Genomic DNA, 1,074 nt, shown 5'->3' with positions numbered 1-1,074 from the left:
TATAGGCCTGTTCACCCCTGTAAAAGTACAGGTGGGGAGCGCTCCACAAGTTTTCATTTTCTGCTGGCAGGACTTTTCCATGTAAAATATCTCCAGAATTACTGTTTGTGTCCTACAAGCTTGTGTTTCCATAGGTGCATTTATTTCTGAAAATTGCCATCTCAGGAAGAAGGAATTTCTTTTTTTTTTAACTGGGTAATACGACAGCAAACAGATGGATCTTTTGAAAAGGTTTCTGAAGTAGAGCTTACAGACATAAAGCCTGTACTCCTTATCTTGTCCCTGCCTGGGCAAAATTCCTCCCAGTGGCAGTGGCCCAAAAGCTATGAAAATTAGAAAATTTAATGGCATTTCACAATAATTTTTCGTAACAAGGATTACATTTTTAGGAAGAGCATACCCTCCTGCAACAGGATAACATTTTAATTGGTGTCTTTAAATAAAATCTTAGTAGGTAGATTGATTGCAATGAGGGTTCCAACGCAGGAATAATATGTTGTTTTTGTTTCAATTTTGCTCCCAGTTCCAATTGCCTGATCAAAGAATTTGGGTAAGTTCATTGCTTATATTTTTGACTTAATCACTGTGAAATATATTGCATAAGAAAAATATAATATGAAAGATAACTTACCACTCAATTATGGAGCATGCCATGCTGTCCTACAGGGTGTTGTAGCTGTTGCAGATAAATATCCTCTTGTGTCGAATTGGCTTTATTTTTACATACCTGATCCTGCTGGTTTTATTTGGCAAGGGCAATAGGAGCTTTACCTGAGTGAGGGTTTCAGAATGCAGTCTTTGTTTATGTGTAACTGAAATTGTTCCAAGCCATTTCCTTCAGAGATGGCAGTGAAATTTTCAGGCTGAAATCTTGTTAGATTGCAATAGTTAATAAATATTTAATCTGCATTAAAATACAGAGCCTCAGAGGGCTTCATGTTTCCCTCTCTCTCTCTCCTTGACTTCAGTGGGAGTTAGTCACTTTAATAGTCACTTTAATAGTCACTTTAATAGCTTTGAAATTTGGAGCTTAATTGCTCATTGCGGTGCTTAAAGCAGAAATAAAACGCCCAT

At 37.0% G+C, this 1,074-nt stretch overlaps 1 protein-coding gene across 1 annotated transcript in view; it reads left to right on the top strand.

The window, feature by feature from the left end:
- LOC114071735 (MDS1 and EVI1 complex locus protein-like) overlaps positions 1-580 on the top strand; it is a 17,830-nt gene extending 17,250 nt beyond the window's left edge. The window contains exon 7 of the mRNA XM_027909591.1: positions 524-580. Coding sequence (XP_027765392.1) covers positions 524-580 — 57 coding nt within the window. The remainder of the gene's footprint in view (positions 1-523) is intronic.
- The last annotated feature ends 494 nt before the right edge of the window (positions 581-1,074 follow it).

This window comes from Empidonax traillii, unplaced genomic scaffold (assembly GCF_003031625.1).
Source record: "Empidonax traillii isolate 1590-97213 ecotype Southwest subspecies unplaced genomic scaffold, ASM303162v1 scaffold2239:size31021, whole genome shotgun sequence".
In the NCBI taxonomy this organism is placed as follows: Eukaryota; Metazoa; Chordata; class Aves; order Passeriformes; family Tyrannidae; genus Empidonax; species Empidonax traillii.
The sequence above is the reverse complement of the archived record's forward strand: the minus strand, read 5'-3'. Positions and strand labels throughout refer to the sequence as shown.